At 45.2% G+C, this 22,002-nt stretch overlaps 1 protein-coding gene across 5 annotated transcripts in view; it reads left to right on the forward strand.

Moving 5' to 3' along the window:
* ATP1B4 (ATPase Na+/K+ transporting family member beta 4) overlaps positions 1-22,002 on the forward strand; it is a 92,987-nt gene that overhangs the window by 33,986 nt on the left and 36,999 nt on the right. For all 5 annotated transcript variants that reach the window (XR_003857592.1, XM_029607841.1, XM_029607843.1 and 2 more), the window contains one exon: positions 3,564-3,726. Coding sequence is in view for 4 of the 5 variants with exons in the window: in XM_029607841.1 (XP_029463701.1) it covers positions 3,564-3,726 (163 nt within the window). In the remaining variant the exon portion in view is untranslated. The remainder of the gene's footprint in view (positions 1-3,563; positions 3,727-22,002) is intronic.

Raw genomic sequence — 22,002 nt, forward strand, 5'->3', positions numbered from 1 at the left:
TTGCTATATATTCCAGACTTCACTCTCATAGCCACATAGAATTAGTTGAATGAGGCTATCAAATAATTTTATAGTAGTTTTACTAGAAGTGTGAAACTGGCCGGCTTTTTCAAATTATGCAGAAGACCCTTTGGACTTTTTTATTAATACTTTTTTTTATAACCAATTTTAAAGCAGGATCCATGCTATAGAGGTGGGTGTGATGAAGAAATGCCATTTTGGCTCCCCCTCCCCCCCCAAATTCTTCTGTCTAGAGACACCACAGATTTTCTGTGACCTTAAGCATTAGTACAAGAAGGATTATGGGGGGATGCTGGAGAGGCACACAAATGCATTGGCCCCCGGGTGCTGGAGACCCTTGGTGCGCCACTGGGTGCGAGTCATATGGGGCCGCAAGCGGTGGCAAAGAGGAGTGGAGATTTGGCGGGCCACAAGCAGTGCCCAATCTGCTCGCGACACAGTCAGCGGGCGTGATCGAGAATGAGGTAGGAGTCGGGGCCGAGACCAGGGGGTGGCGGTGCAACCGGGGGGGGGGGGGGGGGGGCACAAGGGAGAAGGCTGGCCTAGGGTACCCAGGGGAAGATTGGCCTATCGGGGGATCGGGCTTCCCTCGGTGGGCCAGTCTAGCTGGTCACGTGGTCTTGACCAAGTGGCTCTTCCTCAGCCCAGCCTCAGCGCCTCCCAGCCAGCCCCTGCCGGAGAGAAGCCAGTGGGGGCCGAAGAAATAAAAATCAAGGCCGGCAGAGGCCAAAGAAAAGAAGATCAGCCAGCCCCTGTGGGAGACCAAGCCGGCAGGGGCCGAAGAAATGAAGATGGGAGCCTTCCAGCCAGCCCCCGCCGGATCCCAAGCCAGCAGGGGCCGAATAAATTAAAATCGAGGCCGGCGGCGGCGGAGGCCAAAGAAAAGAAGATGCGCGCCGCCCAGCCAGCCCCCGCTTGGTCTCCGGCGGGGGCCGAAGATATTGAAATTGAGGCCGATGGAGGCCGAAGAAAAGAAGATGCACGCCGCCAAGCCAGCCCCCACTTGAGGCTGGCTGGGAGGCGCCCATCTTCTTTTCTTCGGCCTCCGCCGGCCTTGATTTTAATTTCTTCGGCCCCCACCGGAGACCAAGCCGGAGGGCCGAAGAAATTAAAACCGAGGCTGGCGGGGGCCGAAGAAATTAAAATCGAGTCCGGCGGGGGCTGAAGAAGTGAACACTGCTGCTGCTAACCACCGCCGGAGACCAGCTGTTCAGCTGGGGGCCTTAGATCAGAAGGGTGCTTCTGTGTGTCTGTGAGAAAGGAACGGTGCTTGTGTGTGTGTATGTGTGTATGTGTAAATGTGAGAAAGGAATGGTGCTTCTGTGTGTGTGTGTGTGTTATGTATGTGAGAAAGGAATCTGCCAGTTTAAAAAAAAAATGAAATGTGATAATACATATACCTCAACTTTTGTGCTGGTAGTGCAACTTTTGAAAAATTGGATGAAAGATGGAATTACTGAATTTTAAGCATCCCTCTTCTGGAAAATAAAATTTAGCAAAGTGGGTAGAGACAAATACTAAAGCAAAAAAAAATTAAACTATTTAAAATATTCATCTCAGCAAAATCACAAATTTAAGATACTGATGTCAGGTGGGGTTTGGGTTTTTTTTTTTAAAGCATAATTTAAGCATGAAGACTAGAATAGTTCCAATCTGAAATGGTTTTGCTATTTTTTTTTATGCCTTTAGAAAATGTATATTTTTAAATGACTAAGACTGGAATCTTCCCATTTAAAAGGGAAGCTGACTAAGGATGTCTTTCGGTTCCATATCTCCCACATGAATAATCATATGACTGATAGTTTGAAGAAAGACACTTGCTTTATTGCCTGAAAGCGTAAAACAAGAGGAGCTGTACGGTGTGGGTGGCTGTCCCTTGGGAGGACATAACCTGAAGGAAGGGTGTCATTTTTCCTTCTGATAGGAATGTGTTTTCTTATTTAATGGTTGGGATCATCACTTTCACTTTTAGTAAAAGTGAAAAATGCTGCAAGTCTGAAAGCAAGGTGCTTCTGTGAGAGTGTAATGTGTATGTGAGACAGGGAGAGTGCTTCTGTGTGTCAATGTGTGTGTGCAAGAGAGATGGAGCATGTTTTTGGCTGGCTTGTGGCTGTGAGAGAGGGCATGTGTGTGATTGAGCCTGTTTGTAAGTGAGATAGAACATGTGTGTGATTGAGAGCTTGTGTGTAAGTGAAATAGAGAGAGCATGTGTGTGATTGAAATCCTGTGTGTAAGAGGGAGCGAGAGCATTGTGTGATTGAAAGACATTGGCCAGAGAGGTGACGTGTGTATGTGTGAGACTGATCAGGGAGATGACTGGTGTGTGTGTGTGTGAGAGAGAGAGAGAGAGAGAGACTGGTTGGGGAGATGATTGGTGTGTGAGAACAGAAACTGGTCTTGAGGGTATGACTGGTGTGTGTGTGTGAGAGAGAGAGAGAGACGAGATTGGTTGTGGTCCCTAAGGAAGAAGACCGTGAGGACAGCTTCAGCAGCTGCTGCTGCTCCTGGTATGTGCTTTCAAGGGAAAGGAATAGGACAGTTGCTGGAGAGGATAAGTAAAGGTGGCTTTTTAAGTTCATTTTTCTTGATTGACTACCATTTTAATTATTGGGTAGCATGTGATGTTTGAAATATTTTATTGGTGTTTGGTAAAGGTTTCAAAATTTGCTTGAGTCTTTAATTATTGGATATTCTATTCATCTATTCATCAGCTGTTTTGAAATTATTTTATTAGTATGATTTTATAATTATGATTCATGATTTATATATCTTGATTTTATTGATTGTTTCATGAGGAATGGTGACATTTTTGTTTTGCCATTGTTGCACTGTATAGAGTCTGGCATGATACATTTTACAGTTTAGTTGTTGTCTGCACATTTCTATTTATACTTTATGTGGCTTTATTCTGTATTTGGTGAGGGTTTGTGTTCTGCATGCAAAGACTGAGAGGAAGCATTCTTTTAGCATGTGGTTTCTCTGTAGGGATCTGAGTAGCTTGGCCTGTTCTGTTTTCCTGATAGGAGGTGTATTGATATTTTAGATTCTGGTGTAATATTTGTGGTATTCTTTTTCATAGGTGGGGTTGTTATTCTTTGAGTTTTGGAAAATAGTACTGTGTTGATACGGGAGGACCATGCCGAAATATAGGGGTGTGTACATATATATGTAAATTACATATGTAAATTATATTGTATATGTAATTGGGTACCCATAGGCCAGTATGGAGAAAAATCCCCTGGGCCACTATTTTCCCTCAATCCGCCCCTGAGGGTGCCAAATCCCCTTGCACCGGCCTGGCCGCAACGTTCTCTGTAAAAGTTCCCCCCGCTGCCCCTCATGTCCGGGATGATGCTTCTGGCTAGAACTGAAACGTTGGCATTTTTACCGGGAATGTAAATACATTTATCTGCAGGGGCACTGCACTTTTTGTTTGACATGCCAGGGGCAGAGACAGGAATATGAAACCGGTGCAGAACATTGCGTACTGTGTAGGACTCTCGGCTAACAAAAGATGGGGGGGTGTTGTGTAACTATTTCAGGGGAAGAATAATGAAGAGAGGCACAAGGATTCAGAGGAAGAGAGTGAAGAGGGGGAGCCAGCAGTGGTTAAGAAAACCTGGGCGCAGAGAATGGAAGAAGTGAAAAAGTTCATCTGGAATCCGGAGCAGAGAGAATTCATGGGCCGGACGGCTGAGAGCTGGGGTAAGATCCACAGAGACTACATAGGTTGGCAATAGCCATAGGCTCCGCCTTTTAGTTTGCTTAGTTTAATAAGCAAAACGTTTGCTTTTTGTTAATAGAAACATGATTCATTTTTTTTCTCTTTTCAACGTGACAAGAAAACAGCTGACATCTGAAAATAGACATAGGAGGGTGAATTTTCAGCAATGTACGCACGTACTTTTCAACTTGTACAAACTGTCCTGATATTCAAAGCAGAAGTATTGCCAGACACTTACGGGATTTGGAGCTCAGTGGGGGGGGGGGGGGGGGGGGGGGGAGGGAATGGGGTTCCCTGAAAATGCAAGGGAGCGGGGAGACCTCCACCAAGGATGTATGAGCAGGGGTGGGGGATCCTCTCCAAAGACATCACATCTCTTCTAATGTCATGCTCATCTTGTCTAGTCTATGGTGTACGGTCCCAACCATTCCATCCCGCTGAAGAGACAGAGGTTTGCGGGCCAGCACTAGGACAGCGGTATTCAAGAGACTTGTAAATGTAATCAGGGGCCAGGCTCTGTGGGCCTTTGCCCAGCCATGCCCCGATTCAGTATGTGAGTACTTTAAGTCGTCTCAAATGCTGGCATAACATACGCCTCTTGGCTTTACATGTACATTTTTGAAACTTAAAATGTTTGGAATGTTTTTTTAGGAGCTGTTGATTTATATATTGTGAAGGACTGGATACAGCGTGTTTATTTTTGTAGTGGTGTACTTTGATTTCTACTATGTAAACCGCCTTGAGGTTTCAACCGTGCCTCAGAAACATCTTCTGGAACCTCTCTTTTAACTGCAGCGAAAAGTACAGGCATGACCAAAACTCTACTTAGGTAGCTTCAACCAGTCTACTGTGTGTAATCCCTGTTTTTATTTGCATATATCCTGGCAAAAGGGGTCGAGTTTCAGAGATCATGCAAAATGTTTTGGCATGAAGGTGCTAAATTATTTCAGTGTGCACACTAAAATTGCATTTAATGTTCTCTTCACTAAGATAATGATATGCAGAATGTGTTTTTGCTTAAAAAAAAAAAAAATGACCACGTTTTTTGACAGCAGGAAAAGCACAATTTAGGAAGTAATACCGGTTGCATGACTGGCATTTACCATCTGTGACTACTTTGCACATGCACATCACTGCTTTTCTATGAGCCCCTCCCCCTCAGTCCCAAAATATAGAGAAAGGAGGCGAGCTGCATGCAGAGATTGGCGAGTGATTGAGCCAAGGCATGAAAGATTTAATCATGGAGAAAGGGGAGATTCTTGAAGAATTTGGTTTTCTGTCTTGTGCTTCTTGTTTTTTCTTCTGTATCTTTTCCTCTTGTTTAGTCTTTGTCTTCTAGTGTGCTTATGAGGTTGTGTCTGTCTGCCAGTTTATTTATTTTACAAAATGTATATGCCGCATCATCTAAAATTCTGAGCGGTTTACAGTTAAAACATGCATAATAATGTAACAAAACTACATACATTACTACATCATAAAACCACAGTAAAATACATAAAAACAAGAAATACAATTTAAAAAATAAAATTAATTAAAATGAAAATAAAATAAAAGTAAAAATGACCACATTTACTCACATAGCAAATATTCCTGCCAGTCACATAGCTGATAAATATTCCTGCCAGTCATATATTAAAAAATGCAGTCTCAAACAAATGTTTTAAGTATGAATTAAAGTTTACAATAGAATGATGACAGTGGAGAGCAGGGAGCAAGGAAGGGGGCGAGAAACAGTCTGGGTACATGGGTGTGCCAGGAGTATGCAGAGTTGATGTGGCCGGGGATGCAACCCATGCATTTGACATCTAGTGGGCACTTTCCAATGACCTGGATTGGCCATTGTTGGAAACAGGATGCTGGGCTTTGATGGCCTTTTGGTCTGACATGCTGTGTTAATTGTAGAGGGTAGCAATCTCTGGGAAGGCAGCCCTGAGACAACAAGAATCCTCTCTGCTTTCAATGCGACAGCAGCCATGTGCTCAAGCTACTGGGCTGACTCCCAGCAAGGACAGGGGAGGCTAACTGAGCAAGGAAGAAAAGAGAGATGTCAAGTAGAGACAGGGCCGGTGCAAGGGGATTTGGCGACCTAGGCGAGCCTTCTCCCTTGCGCCCCCCCCCCCCCCCCCGGTTGCACCGCCACCCCCTGGTCTCGGCCCCAACTCCTACCTCATTCTCGATCATGCCCGCTGACTGTGTGGTTTTCTGGGTCGCGAGCAGGTTGGGCACTGCTTGCGGCCCGACAAAGCTCCACTCCTCTTTGCCACCGCTTGCAGCCCCATATGACTCGCACCCAGTGGCGCACCAAGGGTCTCTGGTGCCCGGGGGCTAATGCATTTGTGTGCCTCTCCAGCATCTCCCCCGTAATCCTTCTTGTACTAATGCTGAAGGTCACAGAAAATCTGTGGCATCTCTAGACAGAAGAATTTGGGGGGGGGAGCCAAAATGACATTTCTTCATCACACCCACCTCTATAGCATGGATCCTGCTTTAAAATTGGTTATAAAAAAAAGTGTTAATAAAAAAGTCCAAAGGGGCTTCTGCGTAATTTTAAAAAGCTGGCCAGTTTCACACTATAAAATTATTTGATAGCCTCATTCAACTAATTCTATGTGGCTATGAGAGTGAAGTCTGGAATTTATAGGAAGGGACAGAATGTCAATATAAATCCTGCACCTCCAGTTCTCTAACTCTGTGCATTCACTGAAATTCCCCCAAACAATGGAGCTTGGATGTTTCCCTTGCAGCTCATCATACTAAAAGATATTTTCAAATTCTGGTGTCACCTCACAGTAACAGCAGCACAAACACCTTCCACTGCCAGGCACATTGTGAACTAACACAAAACCCCGCAATAAAGACACTCAAAATCTATACTGCAATCCCATCATAACATAACAGTAATAACACCAAGGACTCAAACAACAAAAACCCTACCTGTGAATAAGCAAGTGTAAATATTACACTGGGTCCTAGGATAACAATACAACATCTACTGAGGAAACAAAACAAACCCGATTGCTATAGATCCCTATACAGACACTACATGCTAGCAGAATCTCTCATCATGGTCACACAGAGCAGAGACAGATCCTCACCAAATACAGAATACAAATTAGAAAAAAATGAAATGAAAACCCCAAGAAGCCAGACTCTGTGTCTTAAGAATGGAAAAACAGAACCACCATTCCTCATAAAACAATAAAATCAAGAAACATAAAGCATCCATTATAATAGTAAAACCATACTAATAAAATAATATTTTAAAACTACTGATAAATAGAATTTCTATTAATTAAAATCATACACATTTTTTACAATTTCCCAAACACCAATAAAATATTTCGAAACAGCACATATATCAAATAACACACAATAATTAAAACTAATAAGGATTTTAAAAAGACCCTGCTGTCCATACATGGGAGCTCTTGATTTCCAGTCACCCTGATATTGTCGAGGATTAGGAGGTTATCCTCTCTCACACATACTCACATGTCCATTCTCTCTCACACATACACTATCACATACATACACATTCATGCTCTTATACCCAACCATAACCTCTCGTTCTCACAGACACACTCTCAGGCTGTAAAACACTCTCTCCCCCTCCACCCCCCCCCCCCCACACACACTCTTACTCCCCTGGATTTTCCCATACACACTCATGCTCTCATTTTCACTGGCTCCCTCACATACACACAAACACACACACCCAGGCAAGCTCCCAGTCATTCTCACACTGAACCCCAGGCAGGCTCCCATTCATTTTCACACCACTCCCTCCCTATCCCCCAGGCATGCACACATTCATTCTCACACACACAGACCCCCAGGCAAGCACCAATTTATTCTCACACACACACATACACCACACACAGGCAGGCACCTATTCTCACACATACCAAACCCCAGGAAGACACCTATTCATTCTCATACACAGACACATTCTCAGGCAGGCACCCATGCATTCACACACATACACCCCCAGGCAGACGCCCATTCATACACATGCACACACTAAAGGCAGAGACCCCGTCTCTTTCTTTTGCCAGCAACCTCAGAGCCTCTCTCATTCCTCTGCTGCCACTGTCACTGATGCCACATGGCTAATGGGGAGGTGCGGATTGCTGCTACTGGCACTGAAGCCCATTCTGCTGCCTCCTCTGTGCAGGCCCCGTGGGCTTCCAGTTCCTCTATGCTGATCTCATACATTGTGAGATCCGCATAGAGAAAGTGCTACTCTTGCACATTCCCAAAAATTACATGTGCCAGTCAGTAAAAAGTAATTTATTTTTTTTTCCATTTGCTGTCTAATCTTAGTTTTCTAATTGGTTGGTCACAGGCTTTTTTTTTCTTCCGCCTTCCCTTTTTTGTCAATTCCTTTTATATTGTCTTTTTTCTATTTCTTTTCTCTCCATCTGTCTTCTTCTCTCAAACACACAGTCAGGTTCTCATTCTCACATGCTTTCTTTCTCTCTCTCTCTCACACACACACACACACACACACACACATACACAGGCTCTCACTCTCACTTGCTCTCTCTCATACAATCATTCATACACACAGTCTCTCACTGGCACATACTGTCTGACTCTCACACACACAGGTTCTCTCTAATACAATTATTCATACTCACAGTCTCTCATTGGTACATGCTATCTGAGTCTCAAACACACAGGCTCTCTCTCACTCCCACATGCTGTCTTGCTCAAGCACAGGCTTTCATTGTCACATGCTTTCTCTCTTACAATCATTCATATACATAGTCTCTCACTGGCACATGCTGTCTGACACTCGCACACACAGGCTCTCTTTCACTCCCACATGCTGTCTTGCTCAAGCACAGGCTCTCACTGTCACATGCTGTCTCTCTCACACACACACAGAGACTCCCACATGCTGTCTCTGCAAACATTCAGGTCTTCACTCCCACACACAGTCTCTCAACTCACTCTCACACACAATCTCGCAACTCATCTCATACACGCACACATACACACTCTACAGGCCCTCAGCCTCTCTGTCACCTCTGGGCCTCTTCTTTATGGGTTGCCACAGGATGGGCTCTGCGGTGGCTCTGGTCTTCTCGGGCCGTGCTGCTCCTCTTCTGCATGCGGCTGATGTGCCTCCTCCTTACTGCCCACGCGGCTCCGGGAACATTTTTCTTCCGGGGCCGAGCGGGCAGGAAGGAGGAGGAGCATCTGCACGTTTAGACGCGACCTTTTTCTTCGGGCCGTGGTAGAGTGGCCCTGCTGATCTTCTTGCTGTGTGTATCCGGCACACAGCATAGCAGTAGTTCAGCGCTCAGCCACCGATGGGATGAGGTCCACCGGCGGCTCGGCACCCCCTAATGCTTGGCGCCGTAGGCGATCGCCTAGTTCACCTAGTGCTTCCACCGGCCCTGAGTAGAGAGCAGAGAAAAGAGGGGAGGGCTTAGCAGCAGAGAAGAGGAAAGAGGAAGCGGAGATGAGGGGAGGGGAAGGAGCACAGCAGAAGGTTGACTAGGAGAGAGGAAGAGAAGGGAGGGAGTGCAGCAGGGAGGAGAATAGGGGAGAGAGGAGAATGGGGAAGAAGGGACAAAGTAGAGAAGAAAAATTTAGGAAAGGGGAAGAGGAGGAGAAGAGGGGAGGAAAAGTAGCAGAGAGAAGAATAGGGAAGAGGAGAAAGGGGAGAGAGCAGCAGAGAAGAGAAAGGGGGAATGGGAGAAAGGCAGGGAGAAAAGGGGGTGAGCATGGCAGAGATGAGAAAAGGAATGAAGAGAAGGGAGGGAGAGGCAGGAAAATAGAGGGGAATAAGTGATGGAAATCAGCAGAGAAAATGTATTGAGGAAAGAGGCAAGGAGAGGTGAGAAGAGCAGGAGGAATACGGTAGCGAGGAGGAAAGGGGGAAGAGGGGAGGGAGAGAAAGAGAGAGGAGGAATTTAGCAAAAGGAGAAGGATAGAAGAGGGTAAGAAGCAAAAGGGGGAAAAAGGGGCCAAAGGAGAGGCAGATGAGGGGAAAAGGGGGGGAGGGGTCCAATGAAACAATGGACCAACCCTCCATTATGTCATTTGAAATTGGCCCACTATGGAAAATAACTGAGGTTTCAGATTTTGCTGAGTGCACGGAATCAGAGAGAGAGCTTAGGATGGTGTAACCATCAGAGCAGAGCAGAGCGGGACAGACAGGAGATGGTGTAACCAGCAGAGCAGAGTGGAACAGACAGGAGATGGTGTATCCAGCAGAGCAGAGAGGAAAAACAGGAGATAGTGTATCCAGCAGAGCAGAGAAGAACAAACAGGAGATGGTGTAACCATCAGAGCAGAGCAGAACAAACAGGAGATGGTGTATCCAGCAGAGCAGAGAGGAACAAACAGGAGGTGGTGTAACCAGCAGAGCAGAGCAGAACAGAGCAGAACAGAGATAGTGTAGCCAGCAGAGCAGAACAAACAGGAGATAGAGTAACCAACAGAGCAGAGAGGAATAAACAGGAGATGGTGTATCCAGCAGAGCAGAGCAGAACAAACAGGAGAAGGTGTATCCAGCAGAGCAGAGAGGAACAAACAGGAGATGGTATAACCAAAAGAGCAGAGTGGAACAAACAGGAGATGGTGTAACCAAAAGAGCAGAGTGGAACAAACAGGAGATGGTGTAACCAACAGAGCAGAGAGGAACAAACAGGAGATGGTGTAACCAGTAGAGCAGAGCGGAACAAACAGGAGATGGTGTATGCAGCAGAGCAGAGCAGAACAAACAGGAGATTGTGTATCCAGCAGAGCAGAGCGGAACAAACAGGAGATGGTGTAACCAGCAGAGCAGAGCGGGACAGACAGGAGATGGTGTAACCATCAGAGCAGAGCAGCACAAACAGGAGATGATGTATGCAGCAGAGCAGAGCAGAACAAACAGGAGATTGTGTATCCAGCAGAGCAGAGTGGAACAGACAGGAGATGGTGTAACCAGCAGAGCAGAGAGGAAAAACAGGAGATGGTGTAACCAGCAGAGCAGAGTGGAACAGACAGGAGATGGTGTAACCATCAGAGCAGAGTGGAACAAACAGGAGATGGTGTATCCAGCAGAGCAGAGTGGAACAAACAGGAGATGGTGTAACCAGCAGAGCAGAGTGGAACAGACAGGAGATGGTATATCCAGCAGAGCAGAGCAGAACAAACAGGAGATGGTGTAACCATCAGAGCAGAGCGGAACAGACAGGAATTGGTGTAACCATCAGAGCAGAGTGGAACAGACAGGAGATGGTGTAACCATCAGAGTAGAGAGGAAAAACAGGAGATGGTGTAACCAGCAGAGCAGAGTGGAACAGACAGGAGATGGTGTAACCATCAGAGCAGAGCAGAACAAACAGGAGATGGTGTATCCAGCAGAGCAGAGAGGAACAAACAGGAGGTGGTGTAACCAGCAGAGCAGAACAGAGATAGTGTAGCCAGCAGAGCAGAACAAACAGGAGATAGTGTAACCAACAGAGCAGAGAGGAACAAACAGGAGATGGTGTATCCAGCAGAGCAGAGCAGAACAAACCGGAGAAGGTGTATCCAGCAGAGCAGAGAGGAACAAACAGGACTTGTTATAACCAAAAGAGCAGAGTGGAACAAACAGGAGATGGTGTAACCAAAAGAGCAGAGTGGAACAAACAGGAGATGTGTAACCAACAGAGCAGAGAGGAACAAACAGGAGATGGTGTAACCAGCAGAGCAGAGCGGAACAAACAGGAGATGGTGTAACCAACAGAGCAGAGTGGAACAAACAGGAGATGGTGTAACCAACAGAGCAGAGAGGAACAAACAAGAGATGGTGTAACCCGCAGAGAAGAGTGGAACAAACAGGAGATGGTGTAACCAACAGAGCAGAGAGGAATAAACAGGAGATGGTGTAACCAACAGAGCAGAGAAAAACAAACAGGAGATGGTGTAACCAGCGGAGCAGAGCGGAACAAACAAGAGATGGTGTAACCAACAGAGCAGAGAGGAACAGACAGGAGATGGTGTATCCAGCAGAGCAGAGAGGAACAAACAGGAGGTGGTGTAACCAGCAGAGCAGAGCAGAACAGAGATAGTGTAGCCAGCAGAGCAAAACAAACAGGAGATAGTGTAACCAACAGAGCAGAGAGGAACAAACAAGAGATGGTGTAACCCGCAGAGAAGAGTGGAACAAACAGGAGATGGTGTAACCAACAGAGCAGAGAGGAATAAACAGGAGATGGTGTAACCAACAGAGCAGAGAGGAACAAACAGGAGATGGTGTAACCATCAGAGCAGAGAGGAAAAACAGGAGATGGTGTAACCAGCAGAGCAGAGCGGAACAGACAGGAGATGGTGTAACCATCAGAGCAGAGAGGAAAAACAGGAGATGGTGTAACCAGCAGAGCAGAGCGGAACAGACAGGAGATGGTGTAACCATCAGAGCAGAGAGGAACAAACAGGAGATGGTGTAACCAGCAGAGCAGAACGGAACAGACAGGAGATGGTGTAACCATCAGAGCAGAGCGGAACAGACAGGAGATGGTGTAACCAGCAGAGCAGAGTGGAACAGACAGGAGATGGTGTAACAATCAGAGCAGAGCAGAACAGATAGGAGATGGTGTAACCATCACAGCAGAGAGGAAAAACAGGAGATGGTGTAACCAGCAGAGCAGAGCGGAACAGACAAGAGATGGTGTAACCAGCAGAGCAGAGCGGAACAGACAGGAGATGGTGTAACCAGCAGAGCAGAGCGGAACAGACAGGAGATGGTGTAACCAGCAGAGCAGAGTGGAACAGACAGGAGATGGTGTAACCATCAGAGCAGAGCGGAACAAACAGGAGATGGTGTAACCAGCAGAGCAGAGTGGAACAGACAGGAGATGGTGTATCCAGCAGAGCAGAGTGGAACCGAAAGGAGATGGTGTAACCAGCAGAGCAGAGCGGGACAGACAGGAGATGGTGTAACCAGCAGAGCAGAGTGGAACAGACAGGAGATGGTGTAACCATCAGAGCAGAGCGGAACAAACAGGAGATGGTGTAACCAGCAGAGCAGAGTGGAACAAACAGGAGATGGTGTAACCAGCAGAGCAGAGTGGAACAGACAGGAGATGGTGTATCCAGCAGAGCAGAGTGGAACCGAAAGGAGATGGTGTAACCAGCAGAGCAGAGAGGAACAAACAGGAGGTGGTGTAACCAGCAGAGCAGAGCAGAACAGAGCAGAACAGAGATAGTGTAGCCAGCAGAGCAGAACAAACAGGAGATAGTGGAACCAACAGAGCAGAGAGGAATAAACAGGAGATGGTGTATCCAGCAGAGCAGAGCAGAACAAACAGGAGAAGGTGTATCCAGCAGAGCAGAGAGGAACAAACAGGAGATGGTATAACCAAAAGAGCAGAGTGGAACAAACAGGAGATGGTGTAACCAAAAGAGCAGAGTGGAACAAACAGGAGATGGTGTAACCAAAAGAGCAGAGTGGAACAAACAGGAGATGGTGTAACCAACAGAGCAGAGAGGAACAAACAGGAGATGGTGTAACCAGCAGAGCAGAGCGGAACAAACAGGAGATGGTGTAACCCGCAGAGAAGAGCGGAACAAACAGGAGATGGGGTAACCAGCAGAGCAGAGCAGAACAAACAAGAGATGGTGTAACCAACAGAGCAGAGAGGAACAAACAGGAGATGGTATAACTAGCAGAGCAGAGTGGAACAAACAGGAGATGGTGTAACCAGAAGAGCAGAGCATAACAGAGATGGTATAACCCGCAGAGAAGAGCGGAACAAACAGGAGATGGTGTAACCAACAGAGCAGAGTGGAACAAACAAGAGATGGTGTAACCAGCAGAGCAGAGAGGAACAAACAGGAGATGGTATAACCAGCAGAGCAGAGTGGAACAAACAAGAGATGGTGTAACCAGCAGAGCAGAGCGGAACAGCAGGAGATGGTATAACCAGCAGAGCAGAGTGGAACAAACAGGAGATGGTGTAACCAACAGAGCAGAGCGGAACAAACAGGAGATGGTATAACCAGCAGAGCAGAGCGGAACAAACAGGAGATGGTGTAACCAACAGAGCAGAGCGGAACAAACAGGAGATGGTATAACCAGCAGAGCAGAGCGGAACAAACAGGAGATGGTGTAACCAACAGAGCAGAGCAGAACAAACAAGAGATGGTGTAACCAGCAGAGCAGAGTGGAACAAACAGGAGATGGTATAACCAGCAGAGCAGAGCGGAACAAACAGGAGATGGTGTTACCAACAGAGCAGAGTGGAACAAACAAGAGATGATGTAACCAACAGAGCAGAGAGGAACAAACAGGAGATGGTATAACCAGCAGAGCAGAGCGGAACAAACAGGAGATGGTATAACCAGCAGAGCAGAGTGGAACAAACAGGAGATGGTGTAACCAGCAGAGCAGAGCGGAACAAACAGGAGATGGTGTAACCAACAGAGCAGAGTGGAACAAACAAGAGATGGTGTAACCAGCAGAACAGAGCAGAACAAACAGGAGATGGTGTAACCAGCAGAGCAGAGCGGAATAGAGATGATTTAACCGGTAGAGCAGAGCAGAACAGTCAGGAGACAGTGGCTGAAACCAGGGCTGACCTCTTACCCTGAAATCATTTTCCTGTGGGTGCTGTGGACTTTGCAGATGGCCAGTATGTTCTACTTTTTTTTTGATTAGACATTTTGGGTATGTTTTTGAAAAAAAATTTGCTGCTTGTGAATTATATCAAAATTCCAATGGATTTGTTTGGCTAACTTTTAAGTTAAACAAAACTTGACAGAGGACACTATAGCTTTCTTTCATTAGGCTTAACCATATGTTGGTAACAGCCTTATTGGTAAATATACCGTTTTTAATTTTTAATTTTTTATTCCTTAATTTACTTAAAATTTTTAATATTTCTTGTTAGCCATCCATTAGTGATATCCCTCAACCGGTAGCATTTTAATAATGTGCTTGTTCCAACCTCGCAACTATGGATGGACTTTACAAGAGAGGATAACCTCCTATTAAAAAATACCTAAGTATAAAATAATGTCAATGCAGGCAATTTATGGAGACCATGCAAGAGAGAGCTAATTCTATAAGGACAAGCACAGTCACGGAGTATAGGACCTGGGAGCTGCCATGGCCTTCTCCTCCTGTTCCTGTTGTGTGTGTACCTGAGCCTTTTTCCTGGTTCCATATTGATTTAGCTGCTTCATCTTGACTTCTTCTTCGTAGTCAGTCTTCCCTTCTTCTGTCTCCAGCATATTGTCTTGCTCCTGTGGACCCGTGTCTTTCTTCTTCCTTTGCTCCTCGTTTCTTGGATTGGACTTCTGACTTGACCTCAGACTGGACCTCGATGCTGCTCGATCTCTGCCTGCCTAGACCTTGGTCTGTACCACAACACTGCTGGACTGCTGCCTGTGTCTGACCTCAGTCTGAGCCGACCTTGTGGTTCGCTGTCTGTCTTGAGCGCGGCTTATCCTATCTTCACCTTCTTCTCTGTGCTGGCCTGTCACGACCTTCTCGCAATGAATCTTCATCTCCACAGAGGCTCGCACTTAAGATCGGCTGACCCTGGCACCTGAAGGCTCAATCTAAGGGGAACATGGGCTGGTATTGGCGAAGCTCCAGTTGGGCCTCTGCTTCAGCCAGCTCCACCTGCCGATGGTGGGGACCTGAGGGGCTTCTCCCTGCAGGTGGCACCAACTCCCCCTTGATCTAAGGGTCCACATTGGCAACAATATCATCTGCAAGGTTACTCCAAGACGCATCAACAGTAGTCCCACAGCATCAAAGTCAAGCTGTCATAGTTTTCCAGAATAAACTGTATGTGACCTGCTGCTCTACAAAGCTACTGGAAAGAGCTGTAACAATTAACAATAAATAAGCTGGGGTCAGACACAGTAATTTACCATATAATCTAGAAGATTTTGTCAATAATCCTTATCTAAATAAATCTTTCAAATATGAAAGTGTTTTTAAAAAGTGCATGAAATATAACTATCGAGTCCTTCTGCCACTTGCTGGAGGAGGGAAACATAAAGCCATCCTGTCTTGCTCTTCTAAATTATCGGGCAGATTTCAATCAACGGAATAGTGGCACAATGCACCTGCATGCGTTTAGCCACTTTTTGAAGAGAAATTGTTTATTTTATTTTTCTTTAGCTCATGCGGTTTCGTTGATAAGTCAAGGCAAGTTACTTGGCTTGGATCTCCTTGAAAATTGCCTACCGGTAGCCACGTCCTTTGTCTCTCTGTGCAGTCGGGGGTTCTGGGGGAGAAACAAGATACCTGGACAGGAATTGGAGAATCCAATTCTATACAGCGTAGTTTTCTCTCCCCACTCAAACACGATCCTGGGAATGCGTAAAAGTAGCTGCATTGTGAAAGAATGCTGCGACCAGGGAGCTTGTCACCTTGGTCACTTTAAAAATTGCCTCCTCATGCATTAAGGGCCAAATTTGTATTTTGTGTAGGAAAAGGAAAGTCAAAACGCTTGCTAGTCAATTTGCTGGCAAAATTTTGAAGGCCTGCATCTTTTCCCCCAGTGAATTAATTTCTTGCGGATTCTGGAAGGGAAAATATTCCACAAGAAAAAAAATATTCTGCAAGAAAAGACTTCTGCAAAAAGTGCTGTGGACCTATGTCCTATTCTTACGGTTAGCATTTTGCTCCATACAGAGCAAACTATTCAAGGGAGCGAGAATGGGGGAAGAGTGGCCTTTTGGATATGACACTTCTCAGTGAGGAAGAGGAATGTGTCCTAGATGCACGGACCTCTCCTTTCTGTTATTTATAGTGAAGTTGTACTGGATGTATATTGCCATTGTAGGCATCCACAGAAGCATGGGCACACCTGCACACCTTGCTGCTAGAGCTCTCATCTCATCCTTGGGCAGAAACCACTCGGATGGCACTCTTGCAAAATCAGAGCTACCAAGTTTAATATGGAACCAAATTGTCTCCTTTCTAAGGACAGATATTAGGGAAAATGTTCATAAAACAACTTGATCTGTCACACACATGCACATTTTATCAAGATGCCTTCATTGCTAGGACAAGTGGTCAGGAAATCATATCTCGCATCCTACCATGGAAGCCATATTTAAAAATCAGTTATGGTATGAGCTCTGTGAAATGGACAAGGACCCTTTGAATTAATCTGCAGCTCCACTCTGGTGGTCATCCCATACCCCTCGCATGATTTATATAATTTCTTCACTCATCAGAGGGCAATGGCTGATGTGGCCCCTCCCTGCAACCTGCAGCTTGTGCTCCAGAGCCACTGGGAAGGAGGTGTAGCAATACCAATAATTAACTCGAAGAGGAGACTCCTCCTCCTACGCCACTCTGTAAGTACGTCTCTTTGTGTCTTTATACTGGATGAAAATTTGTACAAAACATAAACTGAGGATTGGTAATCTATTTATTTATTTATTTAGCACTTTTATATACCGATTTTCCAGTAACAGAACTATAGACCAGTAACAGAACTATAGACCAGTGAGCCTAACTTCAGTGCCGGGAAAAATAGTGGAAACTATCCTCAAGATCAAAATTGTAGAGCATATAGAAAGACATGATTTAATGGGACACAGTCAACATGGATTTACCCAAGGGAAGTCTTGCCTAACAAACCTGCTTCATTTTTTTGAAGGGGTTAATAAACATGTGGATAAAGGTGAACCGGTAGATGTAGTGTATTTGGATTTTCAGAAGGCGTTTGACAAAGTCCCTCATGAGAGGCTTCTACGAAAACTAAAAAGTCATGGGATAGGAGGCGATGTCCTTTCGTGGATTACAAACTGGTTAAAAGACAGGAAACAGAGAGTAGGACTAAATGGTCAATTTTCTCAGTGGAAAAGGGTAAACAGTGGAGTGCCTCAGGGATCTGTACTTGGACCGGTGCTTTTCAATATATATATCAATGATCTGGAAAGGAATACGATGAGTGACGTTATCAAATTTGCAGATGATACAAAATTATTCAGAGTAGTTAAATCACAAGCAGACTGTGATACATTACAGGAGGACCTTGCAAGACTGGAAGATTGGGCATCCAAATGGCAGATGAAATTTAATGTGGACAAGTGCAAGGTGTTGCATATAGGGAAAAATAACCCTAGCTGTAGTTACACAATGTTAGGTTCCATATTAGGAGCTACCACCCAAGAAAGAGATCTAGGCGTCATAGTAGATAATACATTGAAATCGTCAGCTCAGTGTGCTGCAGCAGTCAAAAAAGCAAATAAAATGTTAGGAATTATTAGGAAGGGAATGGTTAATAAAAAGGAAAATGTCATAATGCCTCTATATCGCTCCATGGTGAGACCACACCTTGAATACTGTGTACAATTCTGGTCGCCGTATCTCAAAAAAGATATAGTTGCAATGGAGAAGGTACAGAGAAGGGCAACCAAAATGATAAAGGGGATGGAACAGCTCCCCTATGAGGAAAGGCTGAAGAGGTTAGGGCTGTTCAGCTTGGAGAAGAGACGGCTGAGGGGGGATATCATAGAGGTCTTTAAGATCATGAGAGGTCTTGAACGAGTAGATGTGACTCGGTTATTTACACTTTCGAATAATAGAAGGACTAGGGGGCATTCCATGAAGTTAGCAAGTAGCACATTTAAGACTAATCGGAGAAAATTCTTTTTCACTCAACGCACAATAAATCTCTGGAATTTGTTGCCAGAGGATGTGGTTAGTGCAGTTAGTGTAGCTGGGTTCAAAAAAGGTTTGGATAAGTTCTTGGAAGAGAAGTCCATTAACTGCTATTAATCAAGTTTACTTAGGGAATAGTCACTGCTATTAATTGCATCAGTAGCATGGGATCTTCTAGGTGTTTGGGTAATTGCCAGGTTCTTGTGGCCTGGTTTGGCCTCTGTTGGAAACAGGATGCTGGGCTTGATGGACCCTTGGTCTGACCCAGCATGGCAATTTCTTATGTTCTTATGTTCTTAGAATTACTAATCAAGTCGGTTTACATTCTAAACAATAACAATGACACGTTGATGTCTTACAATAAACAGGTAGTTATAACTTGGATACAGATAAATGGGGTTAACAACATAATGTAAAAATAACGGAGCCTAATGTAGGCTGGAGAACAGATGCTAGGCATAAGGTTAGGTTTTTAATTTTAGACTGCATAAAGATAAATAAATAACATGAGCATTCTCTAGGGGGTTACCAATGAAGGGATCATTGGATGGAATTCAGCTAGCTGAAGTTATAAGAATGCTTGGTTGAGCATTCTAGTTGAGGTATCCTACCTGTGCATTTGTCTTGTGATAGTCCTGTTTAGAGGGAGCAGCCAAAGCACCCTGACCATTAGATCTCATCCCAGGTTACATCTGGTTGCTGCAGGAGGGTTGAGAGGGTTCTTTGTGCCAGCAGTGCAGATCTGATGCATTCAGTACAGCAGTGAGCCCAATATAGTTAAGTTAGTGGGTTCAGATGCTTGCACGGCTGTGTACAAATGTCCATTTGCAAGTGTGAATTGACATGCAGTTTGGCTATAGTGCATGTGACAGTACAATTTCTTTGTGTTTCATGCAAGTGATGCCAGCCAAATTGTTGCATGTTCACACTGATTGTTTATTGGTGGATCATCCATTATACATGCATATAGTGGTAGGTGTCAGCCAAGGAGTATATGTTTTCTATTTAATACCAAGATGGGAAGTGAGAAAATCCATTCCATGTCGTGTCGATGTTCATGTTTTTCAAAGTTGTGCAAACTACACATTTGGACATCATTAGTTATAGTGTTATCACTTTCATTATTGTTCTTCTTTCATCATCATAATCATTATCATCAGCATCGTTTTATTTATGTAATGGGTGTATTACACAACACACTTATTTATAAGTATAGACATTTTACTTATAATTTTGACAATAAGCAATGAAAGCATAAAAGATTAGATTATGCATTAAGAGTGTGTACAAAGTGTTACGACTGTCGCTGCCCGATGTCTCCACTCCGCCCTCCTTACCTCTTTGGTGGCTCCTCCCACGGTTGATAGACGTCTGGCTGCCACGGCGTCTGCCTGCCGTCCTCTCCGGCGTCCCCAGTCCGGCTTGGGCGCTGCATCCCACCATGTTGTTCAGCTGCCATAGGGCGTGCGCACCGCGCAACCCTGCTTCTTATTGTTTCTTTGGCGCGAACCTCAGGGGCGTCCCCCTGTGATGACGTCACGCATCCCGGATACAAAAGCCTACTCTGTTTGCTAGCTATTCGAGTTAGCAAGGGACTCCTTACGGATGGGATTCGCTCTCCATACCTAACTATTCTGCCTCTCCTTAATTGGACTTACTCTATTGGGGTACCCGCTCCTCGGGGGCCTTTCTCTTTTCTTTCAGGTCGCTGTCTGGAACTGGTACTCGCTCCTCGAGGGCCCATGTTCCCGGACTTGCTGCCTGAGCTTACTTCTGCTTGGAAGAATCCGCTGCCTACACCATCAGTGATTTACTATCTATATTCTCTCAGAGCTGTTCCCTGGAACCAGGTACTCGCTCCTCGAGGCCCTGCCTCTATTCCAGCTTCTGTGTTACCTTCTGGGAGAAACCGCTGTGTGAGTAATCAACCGCTGTGTGAGTAATCAACCAACGAGGCTCTTTACCAGAACCCTGTGTATGCTCCACTATACTCAGTATCTCAGTTTCTCTCCACTACAGCACATCTTTTGAGGGATCACTGTTCCAGTGTCCTAAGGGACTACAAGCCCAGCTGGGCTTCATCTCTACTCACTACTGCCACCTCTGGTGGCTTCTCAACTCTGTTTAATAAAAGATAATTCTGTGTTGTGTGTCCTAAAGCTGAGCCTGACCTGTGGCCCCTCACGGGACTTCCCCCCGTGGGCATGGTCATCTGCCACAGCGTCCAAGAGTCCACCCAAAACCTTACAAACAATAACACAAAGATACTTCCCCTCACAGTTTTCAGTGTGAGTTTTACATATCTTGGAAAATCGGAAACACAGCACTGGAGATCAGGAACAGGTCATCAGTCACTTTAATATCCAACAAGCTTTAATTCTGAACTGTTCTAACCAGTCTGTCTTGACATTGGTCAAGAAAATTAACATAAAAGACCAAAGTCCCAGTTTCTTCACTGGGCTACTCCCATATGTTCTTGTCTTTGTTGAAGCATCAACTGTCTGTGCTAACCATATCAGCAACGGTGAGGTGTGGTTAGGTTTCTGATGTCCTGTTTTCCCTGGTATCTGCACAGTTAGCCTCATGAGTAACTGCTCATTAATATACAGTGGACCCTTGACTTATGAACTCAATTCGTTCCAGAGGGCTGGTATTAACTCAAGTTGGTTGTAAGTCAAGACTATTTTTTCCATAAGAAATAATGGAAATACCCATAATGTGTTCTGAACCTCCCAAAGCACCCCTTACCTAACATTTTCATAATAAAAAAGGGTTGTATAATGTGCGAAATTACCAGAAACACCTATAGTTTTCCTATTGTACTCACCAAAAAGTTATAAAATGTGCCTAGCCCACCAGAAACAACAGTTTCATACTGTATGCACCATTCAAGTTGACATCTTTGGCTTGCAGGAAGGGAGGAGGGGGAGGATTCCCCCTCCCCACCCCCTCAGACCAAATCTCTGGCCTCCAAACACTCATTTCCTCCTCCCAACATACTCATTCCTCCCTTCCTGACACCTTGCTGTAGCCAGCTGAGTGCTACACTCCCTTTCTGCTGCTGCACAGAAGCTTCCTTGGTCACCAGTGATGCTGTTGCTTGCTGCAATGCCGTGCCGGGTCTGCCTATGTGTTCCTGTGAACATTTGCAGCTCTGGGTGCGCCTGAGATGGACAGGCCTCATCGGCAGCAGCAGCAACCAATCACTGCAACAGCAGAGCAGAAGTCCCACCCACCAAGCCCAAAAAAACACGATTGACAGGAACAAAAACACCCAATTAGAAGTAACCGCATGCACGAGCGGATACACATGACCTTGGCTGGCATTCAGATTGTAACTCAAGACTTTGGTTGTAACTCAAAACTAAAATTTTGGTTGTAACCCAAGTTGTTCGTATGTCAAGCCGGTTGTAACTCGAGGGTCCACTGTATCTGATCTCATGACTTGTTTCTTGTTACAAGCAAGCTAAGAAAAACGGCATATTTATTTTCATAACTTATAGGCCTTATGTCAAGCAATTACATTAGTTATATTAGTGATTATCTTTTTTCCACTAATTTGTATCACGTGACAAAGTTCTTCACATTAAATAATGCTTTCATAATTTTTCCACAATTTATGACACGCTTTTCCAGCAGG

This window comes from Rhinatrema bivittatum, chromosome 6, assembly GCF_901001135.1.
Source record: "Rhinatrema bivittatum chromosome 6, aRhiBiv1.1, whole genome shotgun sequence".
NCBI lineage: Eukaryota > Metazoa > Chordata > Amphibia > Gymnophiona > Rhinatrematidae > Rhinatrema > Rhinatrema bivittatum.